The sequence below is a fragment of the Rutidosis leptorrhynchoides genome, chromosome 5 (assembly GCF_046630445.1).
Source record: "Rutidosis leptorrhynchoides isolate AG116_Rl617_1_P2 chromosome 5, CSIRO_AGI_Rlap_v1, whole genome shotgun sequence".
In the NCBI taxonomy this organism is placed as follows: Eukaryota; Viridiplantae; Streptophyta; class Magnoliopsida; order Asterales; family Asteraceae; genus Rutidosis; species Rutidosis leptorrhynchoides.
In genome coordinates, this window is record NC_092337.1 from 371,412,938 (window position 1) to 371,435,590 (window position 22,653).

The 22,653-nt window shown below is 35.2% G+C and overlaps 1 protein-coding gene across 1 annotated transcript; it reads right to left on the reverse strand.

Annotated features, from left to right (window-relative positions):
• Positions 1 to 5,051: 5,051 nt before the first annotated feature.
• On the reverse strand, positions 5,052 to 9,521 carry LOC139847973 (uncharacterized). Its single transcript, XM_071837713.1, has 6 exons — positions 9,383 to 9,521; positions 6,956 to 7,018; positions 6,675 to 6,863; positions 6,417 to 6,576; positions 5,697 to 5,860; positions 5,052 to 5,590 (listed from the first exon to the last, which is right to left on the reverse strand). Exons 1-6 carry the CDS (start codon positions 9,383 to 9,385, stop codon positions 5,249 to 5,251), a joined length of 921 nt encoding a protein of 306 aa, XP_071693814.1. The 5' UTR covers positions 9,386 to 9,521; the 3' UTR covers positions 5,052 to 5,248.
• Positions 9,522 to 22,653: the final 13,132 nt, after the last annotated feature.

The window sequence follows — 22,653 nt, forward strand, 5'->3', positions numbered from 1 at the left end:
TTCTCATTCGGATAAATGAAAATGAAAATATGCTTCGTTTATATAATAATCGTATGTTTTCTTAACGGCAAATTGGCATTATATATAAAAAACGCTCCCTAGCATGGCGCTAAGAGAGAAAAAACATTAGAGCGGCTGTTGAAACCAGGTGTTCCAATTTGAAACAACCCGACTTCTGTTTTTAGCCAACGAAAAGTAAACAATTTAACTACATCAATTAAATTACATCTACGAATTACAATGTCATGAAGTTTAAGTTGGGATACTCTGTATATGATATTAGAGTGTTTAGTTGTGTAAATATGTAATTTTGATGTTTAGTAGGGGATATTTGATATTCATGCATTATTATAATAAAATTTTCGTATTATCATTTGTACCGATCGTTGACAAGATTTAAAGATAAATTATCAACCGTAGTCTCTTTAAAAATAATGTTTTTTCACGTTTTTAAATGATTTTAATAAAAAGTTTTGTAATCATCTATTTGAAATTGTAACAATTTCTCGAAGCAACCATTACAAGAAAAATGAGCTTTAGTGACAAGGGTTATTGGTTACTAATAACACTAATTTGGTCACTAAATTGAGTTAGTGATTAAAATAGATTGGTCACTTCTCGTCACAATAGATCCGTTACAAAAATTATTAGAGACCAAAATACTAAAAGTGGATACTTTATTTATTTATTTATTCTTTTGGCAAAAATAACGGTAACATATAACTTAGCCTCGTCATCGAATGATGAAAAGACAAACGAGAATACAAAGTCGAAATGGATCGCAACAAGGCTCGGAAAATACAAAACTAACAAGCTAACAAACACCGAACCTTGCGCAACAAACATAAACAAACCATTAAAACGAATACAAACCAAACATACACCGAGTGACACACTAACCTGGCCAAAAAAAGAACCGCCAACAACTTACCGTCTACTCCCTACCTTTCCGTTTACCCTCATTACCTTTCCGAGTTTTGACAACTGGTTTGACCACCACATCATCCACTTTCAAACGATTGAACATCTTACCTTTCCGATTGGTAATTTCATAAGGAGAGACAAAAGAAGCTCCATTTCCAATTCTAAAACCTGGAACGGGAAGTGGAAGCGCCCCTTCTATTAAAAGTTCCTCAAAAAAACTCACATTTCTCTCAGCACCACTAACACCCCCCTGCTCATCTCTACACTCACTTGAACCCGAAGAATTCGAAGAACCAACATGATTTGCGTCCATAAACGCCTTTTGAATTGTCTCACCACAAACCAAGTCACTATCGTAATCTTTAAGCAAAAAGTACCCAAACTCGAATCCTCATTAAGCTCTCTTCTTGCCATTTTGAATTCTAAACCCTCACCCCGAAGTCGATTAGAAATAATCTTTCTCTTCAACGTATCTTTTTTTAAGACCTCCTTCCTTTCAACAAAACAAAGAATGGATTGAGATTGATCCGATTCAAGAACCTGATCTCCGTTAGTCCCTACACTCGGCCCAATAGGCCCAACAGGTTGCATCTCCACATATCCACCCATTGGGCCACTCACCTGGGCCTTTGTTAGCCCAACAGAAATGTCAACAGTGTGATCCACACCCTTACCAACACCTATCACATGATCATGGGCCTCACCTGGCCCAACAGGAAGGCAAATGCCCTATCCCAGCCCACTACCCGTCAACGGTCCAGTAACAATATCAACTGGGCCCAAACCAGGCGCAATAACAAGCGACGATCCCTCATTAAACTGGCCAGCCCAATATCACCAATTACTTATGGTCTAGCAACCTGATCATTAACAGGCATATCAAAACACCTAACCGAACTCGATTTATCCACTGAACCCGAATCTCAACTCTAAACCATTGACACGCAGCCCCGACCCGTCAACATTAATCCCCAAAACACTGACCGTATCAAATTCAACGAGATGATTAACAACAGAATGTGTCGATTTAAAACTATTATAATTTGCCACCACAAAACGATTACTAGGCTACTATATTGACCATTTGTTTGGTCACTAATATTCTATAGTGATCAAAATTTAGTAACGACTTTTTAATGGTAACTAAATAGTATCATTAGTGACTAAATAATAAATTATATTGTACTAAATATTTATATTGTACGTTAAAATCTTTTTGTCTCATTAAATAATGTTATATCCAGTCATCCTTATAAGGTTCTTCAAGTTCTGTTAGTGTTTAGATGATAATAATGTTAGATAAAGTAATAAAACCAATAAAGTAACATACTAGATAATTCTTTTGCTTGAAGTTAATGCCTTCATGATACATGGTTTTGCTAAGAAAGACAAGATTATGAAGTATGATGACATGCAGCATAACATATAAAAAGAATTAGTTGGTATGATACTTAATCATCTATTATTGTTGAACTTTCATTACTTTTATTATAATGTTAATTATTAATATTATTATTAGCGTGATTATTAAATTTTAGTATATTATTATTACTACTCTAGTTTAAGTGTGATTTTATATAAATGAATGGTGATAAAGCCTCCGACTAAAGATGACAATTGATCATATATGGATTAGGTGATACCAATCATTATTTTTATTCATTTAATTTTTGTTTATCCATATCAATATCCATATCCATATTCATTTAATTCATGTTCATCCATTCATATCTGCATCCACTCGATTAAGCGAGTTAATGATATCCATTGGATATTAAAAAAAAGTGTTACGGAGTATAATATTTCTTAAATTGCGATGAAAACAACAATGTAGTATAGCAAGAATGAATATAACATGGCATAATTAAAATTTATCCACAATAATATGTAATATTTGTCGAAGATATAACATAATATGTTAAATTACTATTAAACATGCGTTATGAAAAATTAAATATGTAATTAGTATGTTTATTTTGTTAGATATATGTATTTTATTGTAGAAAATATTATGATTATTTCACTACAATGTTGAAAGTAAAATGTGAATCTAAAGGTAAATGCATTTGTAATAGCAAATATTTAATCATGTATTTATATACGTATTTCGGATGTTAATGGATATATCCTTATACGCAACTTTTCATCAATGTTCATATTCATATTCATTTAGGTTTATCCATATTCGTATCCATATTCATTTAGATTCATCCATATTCATCATGAAGCGAATGGATCGAGTGGATATCTACTAAATCGGGTAGTCATTGCCAATCCTACTAGTCCTTAGTCTTCGCTCTTCTTTTATCCCGCCTACTTTATTAGAGCACAGAGAGTATTTCTACGAAAAGGGAATTAAAATCGGTTTCAAAACATTGAGGAACCGGTTTTGTAACTAATTCCATACAAAGGGGTTTTTTAAGGTTAAAAGCGATTATTGGTTCCGAATGTTATGTTGACTTTAGAGACTGGTTATTAGCTAGAAAGATGTTCCTATTAGGATTAGAAATGAGTTATTAGCTGAAAAGAGGTTCTTATTGTAAATATGGAGACCATTTTTCTAAATAAATAAATAAAAAAAGTTCCGATTGTTGATAAAGAAGCCCATTTTATAGTAAAAATGATTTTTATCATTTCTTTTAATAATCCTAAAAATACAATATACCAGATCAGTGACGGATCTAGGTTAGTAGTCACTGGTGTTATCATTTAATATCTCAAAAAAATTTCTATTAGATGTCTTATTTCAATTGTGTCACTCAAAAAAATGTACCCTATCATGTGGTGTCACTAGTTAAAAACCTAAAAAAATTTCCAGTACATCGCGAATTTCAGCGGTGTCTCGTGCATCCACTCGGGCTATAGTAGATCAGCCCCTGTTCCAGGTTCTTTTAAATCACAAAATAACGATACATGTTACATAATAGCATCTAAACCGCAACATAGCACACAATATAAAGCATAATCCTTGTATTAGAGTTGTTCATCGGTTCGGTTTTCAGTTTGTTCGATTTAATCGGTTAGTTTGGTTGGTTATTGAGCTTCTAAAAGCAAAACCAAAATCGAATCGAAATCAAAATCAAAATCAGCTATCAAAAACAAATCGAAACCAAACCAAATTCAAATTCGGTTTTCATTGCAATTTCGCTTGAAACTGAAAAACAAACAAAACTAATATTCTATTAAAAACATCTTTCAACATACGAAGTAACAATCTATGTGTAGTTATATGATACAAAGTTACAAAATACTTATATATAAATATAATAAATAGGTGTTACTTCATATCTAAATTCGAGTTTACAAAGCTTGAACGCATCTAAATCTCAAAGTACAAACAAAATCTATATATGTCACAATTACGCCATAGCTATTTTTTTTTTTTTTTTTTTTTTTAAGTTTTCAAAAAGGTAAATTATTAAAGAAATTCAAACCAAATTCAAGAACTTTAAACCGAATTCAGATTCTTTTTTACCGAATATTGAATTCAGTTTCGATTTTAGTTGATTTGAAAACTGTTTTTAAATTCGGTTTGGCTTTAGCTAATTTGGATTTGAATCAGTATTCGGGTTAAACGGTTTCAAACCCAATATTCAATATCCTAACATGTAATAATAATTCCAACTAGAAGCTAACTTGCTTCTAGTTTTTAACTAATACTCCGTAATACATAAAGTTGAATGTCATCAAAACTACACTCTTTCTAACGTCATTCTTTCCACAGAGTATCGTTTTCCTGAGATGCTAGATCCCCCAAAGATTAGGAACAAAAAAGCAATCTAAGTGCACCTTTTGGGCTGAAGTATGATGCATATTATCCATCCAACCGAATCTATCATCTATGGTCCGTATTAGAGACGGCCCACGAAATAGGGATCCAAACACAAAGACGAACAGATGATGCTGTTGACGTCTAGACCACAAAACATAAGTTAATCCGATTTCGGAAAAGGAAATTAATGATTTTGTTTTTCTATAAAAAGGTGACTTTACATACGGCCACAACACTCGATGTAGAATAACTTGTAACATAACATTGCATATGATTGGATTTAAAGGTTTTTGATAAGTGAACCCTAAAGTACTTAAACATGAAAAACAAATCCACACGAGTAAATCAGCAATTGGCTGTTTAAATTGCTTAGTTGTAAACAATAAAATGTAAGTGATATAATTGAGGATTTGAGATGCATACAAACGAACATCATCTTATGAAATATATACAAAGCCAGAAAACCATTCATACAAGTTACACATTTAAAAAAGATACAGTAATCAAACATACGCACACGGCACACCTTATCGAAGTCTCTTAAGTAATAATTCAGGACCTGTTCTTACGAACTGAAGATCCAGAACCTGTGGACCATGATGATGGCTTAAACCCCCCGGTCAACAACTTAGATGTTGTTGCTGCATTTATTCTTCTACGTTTCGCTTCAAGTTCCATCCTTTTGGAACCAGATGATGAAGATGAATACGAGTCTGAGAAAATAGATGTGGATTTGATTAACGCTCGTTTCTCGTTCCTGTTTTTATCAAACTTTGAAGAAAACTTCACACGTTTAGCAGCCGCCGTATCTTCTGCAGATGCTGGAAGTAGTCTTATCCCGAGTCCCATTTTCCTTGCGGACACCTCTTCTTCGGCAACTCGTTTCTTTTGACCCTGCCATTTTATTAAAAGCCAAAGTATATAAGAAAATGTATTAAAAAAAAACTAAAATTAGTAAATTACCAAATTCATGTTTTTATTAAAAAAAAAGAGTATGTACTCTGAGTCTGGCACGAAGAGACTTGTTTAACGAATAATCGTCTGAATGTCTTGCGTCGGATACTCGTTGAAGTCGGACTAATAACGGCTCTGCTTCTTTTTTCTTCTTTAAATCCTCTTCTTGATGTTCAAGACGGTAAAAAGGATCTTCTAGCTTGCTTTTTACTGCATAACACAAAGTTTTATAAACATTTATTTTTATTTAGTATTATTAAAAGCAACATTTTAATACACAATATGGTAAACTCAAGCAGCGGTTGCGGTGGTCGTTGTGGTGGTTTGGTGACTAGCCCGTCTGTTTCGCCCAAAAACGTCTAATTAGTCAGTCAACGCTAAAAGTCAGGTCAAAATCAGGGAAAGTCGGTAAAAGGTCGTCTTTTTGTCTGGCCTTGTTCTAGAGTAAAAGAAAATTTAGAACCCATTTAAAAAACTAGCTGATAAAAACACCGACTTATATAGAATCCCTTAAAAATAAATTAATAAAATACACTTAAACTAACACCACATTATCTTATTTGTAAATCATTTATTATTAAAATATTAATGTTTGAAATATTTATATTTAATATAATTTTATTAAAAAGTCAATGTTGGTCAACATAGACCCATCTCGACCGACTCAATTCGTATCTGACTTGCGTCTTTTTCAACCTTGGTCAAATCTAGTCAAATATTTAAAAAAATAATCTCAATATAACGGGAAGATTTTCATTATACTGACCTTCGTCAACAGGGAGTGCCATAGTTTCTGCATCTTCAGTATCAAAGTCTTCAACTTTTTTTTGAGCACCACTGATAACTAAATACTCGCAGTTCTTTGGATCAGTTTGAATGACAATTTCATGCTGACAACATGCAGATTTCATTGTGAAGCTCCATATCTGCATACGGATAGTAGGAATCATGATGATAAATTCTAAAAATACAAAAAGATGAAAAATCAAATTTTGTTATACGAAGTTCAAAATGTATAGGTTACCTTTGTAGAATAATAATTCCCTACTTGCTTCTTCTCAGCATTAAACCGGACACCCTTCGCAATCATAGAACTACAGCCGCCACACCAGATATTGTACGGCATTTCGAACCTTATGACTAGGATACCCTGATCTATCTTTTTCGCTCTCTCCCTTAACGCATGTTGTCCGTGAAATTTGTTCAAACCACCCTATAAAAAGAACACAAATTTAAGTACATCGTAAAAAAAAAAAATTCATGTGAGACTTGATACACATTTAATTGAACAATTTAACAGCATACCTTTTTTGGTTCCCATTCTGGGGGGTAGTAGAAGTTGTCTGCCCTAGCAGCTGCAAGTGTCGACTGCATAAAAAATAATAATATGTGAATATTCCAATCTCACATCTAAACGCCATAAAGATAACAATATGTGTTAATACTTGAAAGATATAAATGTAACATCAGTTGAAGAAAATATAGTACAGTTTAGCACGCCCTAGCACATAACCACAAGTTTTAATTTCGCAAAAAGGATACAATATTGGTATCAATCACAGTCTATATCAAAACCAGTTTAATACACAAGTTATTCCATAATTTGTTCATTTCATCTTGTGGATATGCTTGTAGTGTTCATCTTCCCAAACCCTATTTGTAGCCATGAAACGAGACAAAAACCTAGTTGTGGGAATAAGTAGCAATTGGATTGTATTTTCACTAGCTAGCAAATCAATAAAAGTCAAAACCCTTTAACTGTTATTCAATAAAAGTCAGCAATGTTCAATTGCGGAACCTTGTTCTTAATCCCAGCTCCTCGGTTGTTCGATCAGTTCATCTCGGTTGTTAAACTCAAGAATCCACAAAAAAATAGTATCAGAGCACTTTTCTGAGTGGTTTGGAATCGAAAAAGATATGCATAGTTATTCATTGATGGAGATTGCTCGATCAATACGAATTGATGAAGATATCAAACTATCTTGTCATAATATTCTTGATAACGTGGCAAATATATACACGAAAGTGGAAGTCTTTGCAAACAATCAAAAGTTTCTGAATGACCATTATGTTGTGCTTGGAAATAATAGTGATAAAAAAGACTTCTTGGGAAAAAGAGGTGGAAAAAAAAAAAAGTGAACATAAGAAGATTGCACAAAAAAAGTTCGATGAAAGGTTTATTAAACTTTAAACAAAAAGGTACCATTCAAGAGTATTATGATGCATATGGTATTTGTTTAAAGATACGAGTTTAGATGAATCATATGCCGTTGATATATTCATTTAGGGGTTGCATCCGGAAATTGAAAAGTGGGTCAAAATGTATAAACCCAAAACCCTTTCGGATACCTATTGTTTGGCTAAGTTGCATGATAAGACTAACAAGCTTATGAAAGAAAAGACTAGTTCACAATTTCTATCTATTTCAAGTTTTAAAGTTCCAAATGAAGTGAATATTGACTGGAGTTGTTTGGTCAATGTTGAAAAGCTAAGTGAAAAGAGGAACAACAATTGTTTAAAATCACTACTATCTTAAATAGTTAACGATACAAGTTTTGTAGGAGGCTTTCCTGACTCAGAATACGGTTCTTACGAAAAGGGACCGCCCTGCAATTTCTCAGACATGTAACACGAACAACAAGACACGTTGCCTGATGCTGAACTGCAAAGATGGGCCCCAATCAATACCGAAGACATTTCAATATATTTTCACGTATTAGTTGTCAACACTACTAATAAGGAAGCATCTTTTAACATAGAACTGTTTGACAACTGGAAATGGTATAAAAAGAAGAAGGGTAATGTGAATTTTGACATATTGTGATAATGGGTTCAGAAGTTTACTTGTTTTGAGGTTGATTGTGAAACCAGATGTTAAATGTTCTCACGTTGTTAAAAGGTGTTCCACAAATGGTTACATCAGGTATAATGAAATGCTGGTGAGAGGCACTTTGAAATCTGTAGATAAAGGGTTTATGGAAACAATGGTACAGTTACTGGAAAAGTACTGACTATGATCTCGTTCGCCACGTGACGTTGGCTTGTGCACTCATGGTTGGCACCATTTTTTGGAAAAGAAAATCATAAAGAAAAGAGACAGCAGCACTGATCTAACAACAATTATTAGAGTTATGTATTCTGTAATTCTTTATGTTGGTTTCAACAACGGTGACTTTGTTACAATCAAAATTCTTGAAGACAGAATCTTTTCAACCAGGGTGTATTATTATGAATCCATCCAACAGATAAAATGCAGATCATACATGAGTACTAAATGTGCAATGCAAGTGAGCTACTAACAGATCAAAAGTTGGTTGTAACAGACTTAACCGTCCATTGTAATCAATTCATGTGTGAAAGAAAACACATCCTCCCTCCTTAATTTTGTAACCCCCTTTGACTGTTATTCAATAAAAGTCAACAATTTCCAGAGCCTTGTTTTTAATTCTAGCTCCTCATTTGTTCGATCAGTTAACCTAATAGATATTTAAGTTTTTTTTTTTTAACGTGAATATTTCATCAGATTTTGAAATTAATACAGAAATATAATCCAATAAGTTCTAATTGCACTATAAGAAAGCCCTGAATTCACAAAGCTGATATTGAAGAAAATAGCAAAACCCTAATTGATTCAAAAAGGGGGCTATCTACCAGATAAATTAAATTACGATAATTATCAACAAAGATCTATCAAAAACAAAAAGATATGTGTAAACAAATTATGTTGCGTACCATTTTTTGGTATTAGATTTTAATTAATCCTTGATCGATGACGCGTTTTGTATCGTCGGTTCTGTTTATTGTGCAATCCTCTCGCGCTGGTTCACGTTGAATGGTGAAGGTTGAGATGAGCGATTTTATATAAAGTGGCACCGACGTCGTTTAGTCGTTAAATTTTACACATAAATAATAATAAATAAATAAATAAATATAAAGTTTTACTATATTCTTTCTGGGGGATATAATGTGTTGCGTCCAGACTTTCTATTACGGATTAAGTGCTACTCCCTCCTGTCACAATCCAACAATTTTATGGCCCAACCCACTAAGTTTAAGGCCTAATATGTGAAAATCAAAGAAGGTCCAAGAACCTCATGAAAGTTCACTAGAACTTTCCCATGAGTTCTTCCATGGAATGGTATAGAATGTCCATAGAAATATCTAGATACATGAAGCTTCTAGTTCTTAGATCTTAGTCATCCATTGTATTTAATCCTATCCATCCATTTTATGATATGAGTAGTATAAATAGGGGTGGCCTCATTTGGCACACCACACCTCAAAACTCAAGTATTCTCTCTTGTAAAGCTTTCATAATCAATATAAGCATTTCCTTTAAATTCTCACTTGTTCTCTATTTTGTTCTTTTTTAGTCACTTGAATCATTGAAAGGTCCGAGCTAGGCTGACTTAGTAGAGACTAAGTGCCGCACGGTGAGCTTATCGAGATAAGTCCGTGACATTTGGTATCAAGAGCAAGGTCAATTCAAGGAGATGGCAACCGAGACCGAGAAGAATGTGAGCGCAACAAGTGGTGTGATGGGTGATGAGACTCGTGGTCGGGTAGAGACTCGCCAAGGAGCCAAGAAGAACCGAGGTACGTCCAAAGACTTTGTCGCAAACTTGGACAAGAGGATCATGGATGTAGAGACATCCATGGACGACGTGAAAGCAAAGGTCGAAGACGTCCACCAACGTTTGAATGGTTTGGACGGGGACTTTGACGAATTGAAAGATGATTGCAAGAGTGCAATCAACGTGCTAGACGTTGACATGCGACGTGAGATCCATGACTTAAGGGGTATGCTCATGGGTGAGATTACGAAGTTGCGAGGCGAAATGGAGGGGGAGGTCTCCACTATTCGCCAACGCCTCGTGGATTTACAAACCAACATGAACTCTTGTTTGAGATTCATGGCTAGTGGGGGTGGCAACACTGGATGCAATGCTCTGAAGGTGGACGTTCCCAAGCCGTCACCGTTCGTGGGGAAGCGGGAAGCCCGAGCGGTTGATGATTTTATATGGGAGATGGAACAATACTTGGAGGGAGTCAACATAGTGGATGATGCAATGAAGATCAAGACGGCAACCCGTTACCTGAAGGATACCGCAACGTTATGGTGGCGTCGTCGATATGGAGATATCGAGAAAGGTACGGTTACTATTGATACTTGGGATGATTTCCTTACTGAACTTAAGAATCAATTCTACCCCAAGAATGCTCAAAAGGATGCGATGAGTCGTCTACGTAAATTACATCATTCCGGGACGATTCAGGAGTATATTAAAGAATTCACGAACCTTAGCCTGGAGGTCCCAGATATTCCCGATGATATTCTTCTCTTCTATTTTCTTGATGGTTTGCAACCTTGGGCTAAAACGGAGTTGGAGAGACGAGGAGTCCAAGACCTTGCCACCGCAATTGCTCAAGCGGAGGCACTAGTCGACCATGCTAATAGGAAAGATTCGTTCAAGTCAAAAGATAAGAAGGTGAGCCATGAGAAAGGTGGGGGAGATAAGCCCGTCCAATCAAGGAATGATAATACACGTAAGCCACCAACCGGGAATAACAAGAGCATAAAAAATTCTTACAAGAATGATGGATGTTTCATATGTGATGGACCGCATAGAGCCCGAGATTGTCCGAAGAAAGCTAGCCTTCATGCTATGGAAGCTCAAAAGGTGGGTTGTCAGGATGAGGATGTGTGCATGGGATCGATGCAAATACTCAACGCTATCAAGGCCAAGGTGGAGGTACCCAAGGTAATGGCTAAAGGACTCCAATTCGTGGAAGTTTATGTTCAAGGAAACCGGGTACGAGCTTTGGTAGATACGGGAGCTACTCATAACTTTGTCTCCTTCGAGGAAGCTAAGAGATTGGGGATTAAAGAGATAAAGAAGGGCAGAATGATGAAGACGGTGAACGCGAATGCTAAACCGATTAGTGGGGTGGCTAAATATGTGCAAGTGAAGATTAGAGAATGGGAAGGAACGATTGATCTATCGGTCGTTCCTATAGACGACTTCAAGTTAGTACTTGGGATGGAGTTCCTAGATAAGGTACGTGGTTTTCCTATGTCATTCGCTAACTCACTGTGTATCTTGGATGGGGGGAAAACTTGTATGGTGTCAACCGAACGTGGAAGCAAGAGTGCGTCCAAGTCACTTTCGGCCATGCAATTCAAGAAGGGATACAATAAGAATGAGACTTGCTATTTAGCGGTAGCAAGGCAAGAGACAGTCGAAGAAAAGGGAAAACTAGAGGTACCCAAGGAGATTGAGAAAGTCCTTGATGAGTTCAAGGATGTCATGCCTAAGGAGTTACCAAAGAAGTTACCACCTAGGAGGGAGGTTGACCATGCGATCGAGTTGGAGCCGGGATCAAAACCACCTTCCAAAGCCCCATACCGAATGCCACCACCCGAGTTGGAGGAGTTGCGAAGACAACTCAAGGAGTTGCTGGATGCGGGATACATCCGACCGTCAAAATCCCCGTATGGTGCTCTGGTGCTATTTCAAAAAAAGAAGGATGGGTCCTTGCGGATGTGTATAGATTACCGGGCACTCAACAAGGTAACTATCAAGAATAAATACCCAATCCCACTTATTGCTGATTTGTTCGATCAACTTGGGAAGGCGAGATACTTCTCCAAGTTAGACTTGAGATCGGGATATTATCAAGTCTGAATTGCCGAAGGAGATGAGGCTAAGACCACATGCGTGACGAGGTATGGTTCTTATGAATTCCTAGTCATGCCCTTTGGTTTAATCAATGCCCCTGCCACATTTTGTACTTTGATGAACAAATTATTCCACCCGTTCCTCGACAAGTTTGTCGTGGTGTACTTGGATGACATAGTCGTGTATAGCGACACCATGAAAGATCATGTGAGGCACTTGAAGCAAGTATTCCAAGTACTAAGGGACAACGAGTTGTATGTGAAGCTAGAGAAATGTTCATTCGGATTAGAGGAGGTGGATTTTCTTGGAAATAAAATTAAAAATGGGAAGTTACTCATGGACGGGGCAAAGATCAAGGCAATTCAAGAGTGGGAGGCACCAACGAAGGTGACTGATTTACGATCTTTCCTTGGTTTAGTAAACTACTATCGTCGTTTAATCAAGGGATACTCGGCGAAAGCGGCTCCATTGACAGAATTGTTAAAGAAGAATAAAGCTTGGTTGTGGGATGAGAAATGTCAAGCAGCATTCGAGGAGTTGAAAGGAGATGTCATGGAAGAACCGGTGTTGAGACTTCCGGATGTGACCATTCCGTTCGAGTTACACACAGACGCATCGGACTTTGCTATTGGAGGAGTTCTAATGCAAGAAGGTCACCCAATCGCGTTCGAAAGTCGAAAACTTAACGAGGCGGAAAGGAAGTACACTGTGCAAGAGAAAGAGATGACAGCGATTATTCATTGTTTGAGGACATGGAGGCATTATCTTTTGGGATCAAGGTTCGTGATCAAGATGGATAATGTGGCAACGAGTTATTTTCAAACCCAAAAGAAGTTGAGTCCCAAACAAGCTCGTTGGCAAGACTTCTTAGCCGAATTTGACTATGTGTTGGAGTATAAGCCTGGGAAAGCCAATGTGGTAGCTGATGCCCTAAGTCGTAAAGCGAAGTTTGCAGCGATCACAAAACCACAATTCTTCCTTCAAGATCGTATAAAGGAGGGATTAGAGCATGATCCTATAGCCAAAAACCTTATTGGATTGGCTCGAGATGGGAAAACGCGAAGGTTTTGGCTCAAGGGTGATCTATTATTCACCAAAGGAGACCGGTTATATGTGCCTAAGTGGGGTGATCTTAGACGGACAATCTTGAAGGAGTGTCATGATTCAAAGTGGTCTGGTCATCCAGGTATCAAGAGGACGCTGGCATTAGAAGAAGGCACTTATTATTGGCCAAGGATGGAAGACGACGTAGAGACGTACGTGCGGACATGCCTAATATGCCAACAAGACAAGATAGAGCAACGCCAACCAGGAGGACTATTACAGCCGCTACCTACACCGAAAGGACCATGGGAGAGTGTTTCCATGGACTTCATTACTTGCTTACCCAAGTCGGAAGGGTGTGGGAGTATTATAGTCATGGTAGACCGGTTTTCTAAGTATGGTACCTTCATAGCCGCATCATCCGAAGTTACCGCGGATGAAACCGCAAAACTATTTTTCAAGAATGTTGTGAAGTATTGGGGGATACCTCATGTGATAGTAAGTGATCGAGATCCGAGGTTCACGGGGCATTTTTGGACGGAGTTGTTCAAGATCATGGGGACAGACTTGAATTTCTCCACGAGTTTTCATCCCCAAATGGATGGACAGACGGAAAGGGTGAATGCACTATTGGAGCTCTATCTTCGACACTATGTAATTGCAAATCAACATGATTCGGCTAAGCTTCTTGATATTGCTCAGTTCTCTTATAACATGCAAAGGAGTGAGTCCACGAGGAAGAGTCCTTTTGAGTTGGTGACAGGACGCCAACCTTTGACCCCGAATGCTTTGGCTGCTTCATATGATGGAAGCAGCCCAGCCGCTTATAGAACGATGAAGGAGTGGCACGAACAAGCCGACTTGGCGCGAGCATCACTAGATAAGGCGGCCAAGAAAATGAAGAAATGGGCGGATGAGAAAAGACGACATGTTGAGTTCAAAGTTGGGGACCAAGTGATGGTGAAGCTTTTACCTCAACAATTCAAAACATTTAGGAAGGTGCACAAAGGATTGATCCGGAGATATGAAGGCCCATTCCCGGTAATTGGACGTGTTGGGAATGTATCTTATCGAGTTCAACTACCGCCCAAATTAAAGATTCATCCAGTCTTCCACGTAAGTTTTCTAAAACCTTATCATGGAGACGAGGAAAACCCGGAACGAGGAGTTTCCAAACGTGCACCAATGGCAGTTGCGACTTCGTTTGATCGTGAGGTGGAAGATATCTTGTTGCATCGAACGGTACGAAGACGGGGTGTGCCGAGCTATAGAGAATACCTAGTTAAGTGGCGTAACTTACCCGATAGTGAAGCAAGTTGGGAGGCCGAAGACTTATTGTGGCAGTTCACAGACAAAATCAAGAAGTATCACGAGGATCACACGACGAGGACGTCGTGAGCTTAGGTGGGGGAGAATGTCACAATCCAACAATTTTATGGCCCAACCCACTAAGTTTATGGCCCAATATGTGAAAATCAAAGAAGGCCCAAGAACCTCATGGAAGTTCACTAGAACTTTCCCATGAGTTCTTCCATGGAATGGTATAGAATGTCCATGGAAATATCTAGATACATGAAGCTTCTAGTTCTTAGATCTTAGCCATCCATTGTATTTAATCCTAGCCATCCATTTTGTGATATGAGTAGTATAAATAGGGGTGGCCTCATTTGGCACACCACACCTCAAAACTCAAGTATTCTCTCTTGTAAAGCTTTCATAATCAATATAAGCATTTCCTTTACATTCTCACTTGTTCTCTATTTTTATAACGACCCTCATTTTTCCATCTATATAATGCCCGAACAAAAGATTTAAGTATAATGAATAAACTCTAAGTATTAATAAAAGGTCGTTATATACATACAAAATTAACGAACGTTAAACGAATAATAAATTTTATTCAACAACGTACGCGTAAGAATTTTTATAAAAAAAAAGTATGTCATAACATGATTACATATAAAATACTTATATTACTTTTGTTATTTAGTTAATATATTATACAATTAACTATATATTAAATACAAGTATATATAAATGTAGTAACATATATAAAACTAATAAAATTATAAAGTAATAATTTAATTAAATAAAAACCACATTTAGTATTTATAATTTTAAAAATACCGAATATATATTTATATTTATCAAAATTCGTATTCAATAATTAAATAAAAATAGAAATTAAGTTAGTTAACATTTTTAGAACTATGAAATATATATATATATATATATATATATATATATATATATATATATATATATTCTGTTTTTATAAAAATATATATATATATATATATATATATATATATATATATATATATATATAAACACCTCATCATGGGCTTCGGCCGATGGTATAAAAAAAGTATATTTTATATATAAACTAGATCTAGATCCACTTTTATTTATTTTATTCCTACTTTTAATTTTACTTTTATTTATTTATATTTTGAAATGATGGCATGACTGGCCATAAATACTTTTAATTTTTTTTTACAAGACACTAGTTATTTTTTTATATAAACTTTTGTATTTTTTATTTTCTCTTTACCAAAAATTGTAACTATAAATACCATAGCCTAGTTCCCAAATTTGTACACCAAAAACTTGAAGAATTCTCTCTCAAATCTCTAGAAATTTTTTTGTAAGTTCTCTATATTTTTTTTATAGTTTTATTTCAGTTTTTATTATGTTTTTATGTTAGCCGACTGTTAAATACAAATTAAATTCAAGTTAATTATAAATAAATAAAATAAATACATAATAATTAGTATAAAGTATCATAATGGTTATAAAAATTATTTTTATGATTTATATATTTGGAAACTATATTAATTTATATTTAAAAACGAATTATTAAATTATCGGTAAATACATGTAAATGCATAATAAATATTAAACGAATTTATATAACTGATCTAATAATTTTCGAGTGTCACACATGATGTAAAAACATTTCTGGAACTGAATGTTTGGTTTATTTATCATTTTATATATTTATTTTCTATTTATCATTGTTTCGGTAATTATATGTAAATACATATAAATAGAGATAAAAAGTTTTTAAATAATGAGAACTATATGTACTGAAGGAAAACAGTTGGAAAACAATTAAAAATGATGTAAAAATTATTTTTAGAATTGTTAACTATTTATTTATATTTAATTCCGATTATATACATAAAATAAAACAAAATTTGAAATAAATAGTTAGGTCAGTAATATAAGTATATAAATAATTTTTCTGAGATTTTAATACTTGAACAAACAAGCGAAAATTATAAAAGTTGATTTTCAAAGTCGAATTATATTTTTTTCTTATTTAATATTAGAAATAATGCAAATTTTGAATTAAATATTTAAATCTGTAAAATATATATATAAATAATTTTCTTTAGTTTAGTAAACTTATGGAAGGTCACGAAAAATATAAAATATTTTATTTGAGTTAAATTGGTATTTTATACATAATTAACTATGAATTATTGTAAACCGAGAGCAAAATTTGAAATAAATACTTAAACATTATAACAATGAATTATAAAATTTTTCTATGTTTATATTGATCAGTAGATCCTAAGAAAAATATTAGATGTGATTTAAAACATGTTTATCTATTTAATTGTATTTAGCTATTAAAACAATAATAACAAATAATAATTAATGCATAAAAACTAGTATTAATGTATAGAAAATTTTTATAAAGTTTTAAACATGTTACCTTCTAATAAGAAGTCAATAAAATGTTAGTGAGCATTATTAGACAATTATTAATACTTATATTGATCTAAAACTTAAATTTAAACTATATATATATATATATATATATATATATATATATATATATATATATATATATATATATATATATATATATATATATATATATATATATGTATCCTTACATGTATAATAAATATAAGATATAAATTAAAATACTAAACCCTAAACCTTTAATACTACCTTTAATTACTACTACACTAATTTAACCTACTTATCTAATACTACTATTATTACTTATAAGTATAACTTAAACTTTAAACCTAAAACGTATTGGAAGGGTATATTAGACGGGTATAGATCTTGATCTTTCTCGGAGGAGTGGACGCTCGAAAGTCTAGGCGGAGAGTTTGGATTTCCGATTTAAAGGGTCCTGTGGCTCAGAACCCTATGACCTGAAAAGGCCATTCGAATTGAAAGTGTTAGATTGGAAGTTCGTCTAATATGAAAAGCCTTTCCAAAACGAGAAACCTTCTTTAATAAGAAACTTACTAAACATGGAAACTTAGTAAAGGAAACTACACTTAAACATTCATAAACTTATCTTAACAAAGGGCAAAACATCTAAACTATTCTCAACTTATTCTTAGGTTGACTTTTTCGTGCTTCGATCATCCATACTTTCTCTTTAAGGAATACTTTCACTCACCGAATTACTAAGGTGACTTTCATAGCCCCACTCTTATTGCTATAGCACTTTTTATACTTACTGGGGTGGGACACATGCTGCTTTTATACTTTAAACAACTTAGACACAAGTACAAACTTAAACTGTGCTATGACTAGCTTATGCTACTAAGACCCCACAGTGATATTTTTTAATTGCTTTCAGGATAAGGCATTCTTAATTATTGGGGGTAGGCCTATCGGGAGTAACGTCCCCGATACATTTGACCGCGATGTCTTTGTATTACTTAATAATGATTTAAACATGGTGATAAAGTACTGTCAACTTATCATCACGGGGCAACAAAACAAACGTTTAGTCTAAAATATCACGAATCAGTAATACTTTTGGATCTGCGTGATCTACTTTTATAACAAATCTTGTGGTCTAAAAACAAACGGTCAATCATATTTGTTAAACCTATTAATTTCACTCAACCTTTTTGGTTGACACTTTTAGCATGTTTATCTCAGGTACTGAATGATCAGGACCTCTATATCTACTGCTTATGTGATGACTTACTTGGCTAGGATCAAGACTTATCGCATATTTACTTTTCTGCATTTGAACAATTTATAATTCTTGTAACGAAATTATTAATCCTTCCGCTGCGTTCATTCAAATACAATTTGGTTTTATTCATATAGTTATTGTTCTCATTTTATAATATGTTGGTATGTATTATGATATTGAATCACATTTCGCCCAGGCCCTAACTGGGGGTGTGATAGATTGGTATCAGAGCTTAACCAGGCAGTTATAGAGAACCAGGATTGCATTTTATGTGTGCCTTACTTGTTAGCTAGGGTACCTTAGCAATCTAGGAAACTATAACCTTTCCTGCCTTAGACTTTAAAGCACTTAGGATTACCTTAGAATGTTAAAGCAAAGAGTTCAACCCTACCTCTCATTTTTTACAATCCTAGCTTAAAAATCTAATCAAAATCTCTATCTTAATGTTAGGATGTCAAGCTATCATCAAATAAACAAAATGACTCTTTTCAAACCAGCTGAGGAAGATACTGAAGGATATTCTACCGAAAAATCAGTTCGAAGCTCACTTTATAGTCCTCCTTCACAACCAATGAACTATAGCCCAAACACTCATTACAACTCGCGTGGGTCTCCCGAATATTATCCAACCTCGAGAAATGAAAGCAAAGGAAAACATCCTGCCAATTCTGCTGACTCTGACTCTCATCAACCGATGAATACTCTCGAATGGAATGCTCTTCAAGACCTCCTTAACTACGACAGTGACTTCTCAGATTGTGAGCCTGAAGAAGAGCCTATTAAAGAATCATCTGAAAACTCATCTCGAAAGAGAAAACAACCCGAACTCGCCACCACTAGAGAAGCCGGTCCATTATTTTGTAATAACATTGAGCACGTGATGGTGAAGAGTAACCTCCTCAACCTTCAGCGAAGTTGTGATAAGAATAAAGAGTATAGTAGGCGCCATGTTGCTCGGATAGAAATGCGTCTAAACAACCTAGAAAAAGAAAACACAATCTTGAAAGAAATCATCAAGGAGTCCTTCGACTCTCAAACTGAAATACTAGAAAAACTTGTGAAAAATAACATGGACAAAGTGATGGAGACAGTAATGAAAGTGAAGACTGAGGAAGAACGGAATACCCGTTGGGGAAAGCAATCTCTTACCTACCTCCAAGAACTAGTTGAGTCTAAGATGAAAATAGAGAAAAACCGAATCAATCATCAACTGGCTATCAAGGATTTCAACAACGACTTTGTCAACAGCCGCATCACTAACCTCTACGATAATCTTGAATACCTCCACGAGAAACAAAAGGAGAAAAATGAAAAGATAGAGAAATTTATGAAGGAAGCTGAGAACGAGAAAAAGAAGAACAAAACCTATCTTTTGTTTTCCTATTTTCCATTTACCCATCTATGTAAAGGCTTATGCCTAAACTTTTTCCATTCCAAACTCGTGTAATAAAGGCTTATATAATGCCTCATTTCTAATAATGTTAAGTGTTTATTTAAGCATATTGTCTTATTCACCTATGTGTGTTGTGCAAACGTTATAAATCATGATTGTAAACTTATAACACCTTAATTCTTCAACTAATAATGTATTTATGTATTGAAGATCAATGGCTCACTCAACTCGTGGTAACAACAACAACAACAACAACAATCTTATACCAAATGTCACTCTTTCTACTGAGCAATTTCAATTGCTGCTAGCGGCCGCCCAAGGCAATAACAATAACAACAACAATCATAATGTTCCTTCTAAAACTTGCTCCTATAAAGATTTTAAGAACTGTAACCCACCCACTTTTAGTGGAAAAGAAGAAGCCGTAAAACTGGTCCGATGGTTTGAAAAGCTAGAATCAATCTTCCGTATCTGTAACTGCGGAGATAATGATCGAGTGAAGTTTTCCACAAGTTCACTCCCTGGCAATGCTATGACATTGTGGACTGCTCATGCCAAATCTGTGGGAATAGATAATGCTAATGCTACCCCATGGGATGAACTCAAAGGCATGATGATCACTAAGTTTTGCCCAAGAAGTCAAGTCCAAAAGCTCGAAGCTGAGTTCTGGGAACTCAGAGTTAAAGGAACCGATATCGAAAGCTATACCAATCGTTTTTTGGAGCTTTCTACCTTATGTCTCGAAATGTTCCCAACTGAAGCCCGCAAGATAGAGCGGTATATCGAGGGTCTACCCGAGGATGTTCAAGGGAATGTGATTTCTGCCGGAAGGTTACTGTGGATGATGTGATCCACATGGCACAGAGTTTAATGATGGCTAAACGTAGGAAAGTTTCGGCTAATAAACAAGTCGAAGTTAAAAACGGTGACAATAAGAGGAAATTTGAACCATCTCAGGGTTCAGCTCAAAATGTTAACAAGAAATCGGCGAATGGTACGAGACCCGGTTATCAGGGTACTAGTCCGTTTTGTTCTAAATGTGAAAGCCATCATCCGGAAAAGTGCACTACTGTGTGTACAATATGTAAGAAGATAGGCCATGCTGCAAAGACTTGTAGAACCCTACCTCAAAATAGAGCCATTTTTCCGGCTAGAGCTCCTCCAACATGCTATACTTGTGGTGAAAAGGGGCATATTAGCCCGAATTGTCCAAAGAAGAAAGATACTTCAGCTACTGGAGCAAATGCTACTGCCAAAGGTCGTGCTTTTGTGATTACTGCTGAAGAAGCCCGTGATGAGGATGAGGTCATTACCGGTACGTACCTCGTCAATAATTGTTATGCCACTATTTTATTTGATACGGGAGCCGATAAGAGTTATGTGTCAAATGAGTTTTGCACCCTTTTTACTGAAAAGCCCCAAACCCTAAAAACCAGACGATTAGTAGAAGTGGCTAATGGGAAGTTAATGAAAGTTGATAAAATATATAAAAACTGCAACCTAATTCTAGCCGATAAGGAATTCAAGATAGACCTTTTGCCGGTCGAGCTAGGTAGTTTTGATGTAGTGGTTGAAATGGATTGGTTAGGTCCATTGAGAGCAGCCATCATGTGTTTCGATAAGACCGTTCAAATTCCGTTAGGAAGTGGAGAAACTCTTATTATCCAAGGCGAACGAAGTTGTTCCAATCTTAATATCATCTCATGTCTTAAAGCCCGTAAGTACCTTGTGAAAGGTTACTCCGCCATACTAGCTCATGTTAAAATGATCGAATTTGAAGAAACTCGTATTGAAAATGTCCCGGTTGTTAAAGATTTTCCCGATGTGTTTCCCGAAGATCTCCCTGGTCTTCCACCGCCTCGTCAAGTGTGAAGATCCGTCCTTATCCACCTGGACGAAATCTTCAACATATGGACCCGTTGCGAGGTACTGAACTCTATATACCTTGAACGACTCCATGTAATATCTTTAAAATGAGTAAATGCACAGCGGAAGATTTAATTCGTACCTGAGAATAAACATGCTTTAAAGTGTCAACCAAAAGGTTGGTGAGTTCATAGGTTTATCATAACAATCTTTTCAATATATTAATAGACCACAAGATTTCCGTTTATAAATATATGTACACTCGCAAGTGTATGAAAGTATTCTATAAGTTGTAGGCACCCGGTAACAACCCTTAACGTTCATGTTTTACCCTCTGAAGTACACCAGATCAGGTGTGTTTAAAATAACCTCGAAGTACTAAAGCATCCCATAGTAAAGATGGGGTTTGTCAGGCCCAATAGATCTATCTTTAGGATTTGCGCCTACCGTACATAGACAAGTAGTTTAATGTTACCAAGCTAAGGGTATATTTCTGGTTTAAACCCACGTAGAATTAGTTTTAGTACTTGTGCCTATTTCGTAAAACATTTATAAAAACAGCGCATGTATTCTCAGTCCCAAAAATATATATAAAAGGGAGCAAATGAAACTCTCAATACGATATTTTGTAGTAAAAATATGCATACGACGGAACTGAACAATGCAGGGTTGGCCTCGGATTTCACGAACCTATATCAGTAATATATATTAAACATATAATCACATAATTCCATCTATTAATTATATAATATTTATTTATTTATTTATGTGATAAGATAATATTACTAATAATAAAAATCGTGTTAATGATAATAACAATGATAATAATAATAATATTGATAATATTAATAATAATAATATATAAATAACTACCTCATGAGAGTAGCCCTAAAAATAATGCCCAAGTCCGGGTTTGAACCCGCGACGTCCCGCTAACCCGATAACATCCTTAACCAACCATTTATCTATGCTTTTCTATTTTTAAATTCGCTCCCTTATTACTTTAACCCATATCACCGTGGTCATTACCCCACCACAATCATCATCATCTAATCAT

What these genes read in the sequence shown, in the direction of transcription:
- LOC139847973 (XM_071837713.1), bottom strand. An exon ending in CAGAATGGGAACCAAAAAAG is followed by an intron (nt 6,864 to 6,955) that starts GTATGCTGTTAA and finishes TTCTTTTTATAG; the next exon opens with GGTGGTTTGAACAAATTTCA. An exon ending in GGCACTCCCTGTTGACGAAG is followed by an intron (nt 5,861 to 6,416) that starts GTCAGTATAATG and finishes TGTGTTATGCAG; the next exon opens with TAAAAAGCAAGCTAGAAGAT.